General features: G+C 41.2%; 1 protein-coding gene across 1 annotated transcript; it reads right to left on the bottom strand.

Annotated features, from left to right (window-relative positions):
- Positions 1–447: 447 nt before the first annotated feature.
- Positions 448–1,623, bottom strand: LOC116040341 (trace amine-associated receptor 13c-like). Its single transcript, XM_031285650.1, has 2 exons — positions 1,451–1,623; positions 448–1,315 (listed from the first exon to the last, which is right to left on the bottom strand). The coding sequence occupies exons 1-2, from the start codon at positions 1,621–1,623 to the stop codon at positions 448–450; spliced, it is 1,041 nt and encodes a 346-aa protein (XP_031141510.1).
- Positions 1,624–2,031: the final 408 nt, after the last annotated feature.

Consider the following 2,031-nt stretch of genomic DNA (forward strand, 5'->3'; position numbering starts at 1 on the left):
TGTGCATCTTTTCTCTGTGAAACAGGAGCCCAGCAGGCCTGTAATTTCTGTTTGCAACAAAATGGACATAAATCACAGAGATGATGCTTTGTCCAAACATAGAGACATAAATACAAAGCTTTAGTAGCTCTTTAGTTGTGTTGGGTTGAAATGTTTCCTATCACAAAGGAAAAAGGTTCCCTAGAACTAAAAATGACTCTGCATAAGTGTCATACATGTGTGAATTTAAAGCTTGGATTAAACAGGGTGATTACCTAGAAACAGTATATAGTGCTTATGACTCTTTCTTTAAATATAGCAGCATCAGAGAGAGAAAATACACAACAAGCAAAAGCTGAAACACAGGCCTTTCATTTGTTGATCATAGACTATTTGGACGTTAAGACAGGAAAGCATATGTTCACTTTCTGTATTTAATAATTCACTCAATGAACAGTAGGAACATGTTCATTCTTTAAGCCTTAGACCGAGTCTGATCTCAATCGCTCCACAGCCTCTCTGCAGGATGTTGGTCTCACAGGAGCCAGGCTGCAGTATCTGAAGAGTTACAATTAGTTTAACTGCTTTTCTAAACCAGGGGTAAAACAAGGCATAGATGACAGGGTTTAGGCAAGAGTTAGAATAAAACATAAAAAGAACATAGGATGCAGATGAAGCATTGACCCAGTTGTCACCTGCGAGAGAGACAGAGTAATATGGGAAGAAACATATTAGAAACACAACTACAAGAACACCAAGAGTCCTGGCTGCTTTTAGCTCTGATTTCTTTGCCTTTGGAGTCACTGAAAGCTGGAGTGTGACAGCTGTAATGTGAGAGCGCATGGCACGAGCCTGAGACACAGCCACAGCAAATATTTTCAGATACAGAGCTATGATGACAGTAAAAGGAACAACAAAGCTCAAAACAAGGTCTACAGCTTTTACGACATAGTCAATGACCAACACACATTCTCCGTAGCAGGAATTATACCTCCCCGGTTGAGTCAGGACATCTTTAACATAGAGAAAGCTGTAGGAAACAGAATAGAGCCAACATAGACAAACACAGAGTTTAACTCTGTTGACAGTGATTCTGGTGGTGTAATGCAGAGGGTCACAAATAGCCACATAACGGTCAACTGATATGAGCACCATGTCACCTATTGAGGATGCGGTAATGATGCTTGAAAGATAATTATAAAGAAAACACACAAAGTCACCAAGAAACCAGCAGGATGTTTTTCGGAGGATTTCTCCCGGCATCAGCACAAGACCCACCAGAAAGTCTGAGACAGCCAGAGAGAGGAGGAGGATGTTGGTGGGTGTGTGAAGCTGCCTGGAGGGAAAGAGAAAAGCACCATTAAACAAACAAGTCCTCATATCTAAATGACAAACAAACATTTTATGTTAGTTCATTCTGAAACAATCAATATTTATCTAAAACTTCAATTTTTGAGACAATGATCTTTGCCTGAAGTGGGAGACTGAGATGATGACGAGCAGGTTGAGAGCTACAGTGAGCAGAGAGATGGAGTAGAGCAAAATGTGAATGAGCATCACTTCAAACCAAGGAGGTGTCAGCTTCCTGCAGGAGGTGTTGAAGAGTTGTGGAAAGCAGAGCTCTGCTCCGTCCTGTGTCTCCATCATCAGTGGGAGGATGAGAGAGGTCTCAGCTCTCTGCTTCAAACTCTGTCATACAACTGATTTATCTCTTTTTACTGTTGTCTCCACCCCTCCTTTTCTCCCTCTCAGTCTCTGTTGGACACTGATGTCCTTTTCTTGCTCTACACATCACGTCATCTTCTACACTTTCTCTGTTAGTCCACAAGCCTTTCAATAATCATTTTTCTTTTCAATCCTCTGGTGTTCTGCCTTTCTGTCAATCTTCTGGCACCCCCAGATTCCATATTTCCAAATCTCGACCCGGCTGAACACATGCAACAGCATAATATATATAAGCACTTTAATCCTTAGACAATTGGGCGGCAGGTCAGTGATTCAGTTTGTTTTAAGCTTACCAAACCCTTAAGTCTTCAACAGCTTACTAGTAAT

This window comes from Sander lucioperca, chromosome 19 (assembly GCF_008315115.2).
Source record: "Sander lucioperca isolate FBNREF2018 chromosome 19, SLUC_FBN_1.2, whole genome shotgun sequence".
Classification (NCBI taxonomy): Eukaryota; Metazoa; Chordata; class Actinopteri; order Perciformes; family Percidae; genus Sander; species Sander lucioperca.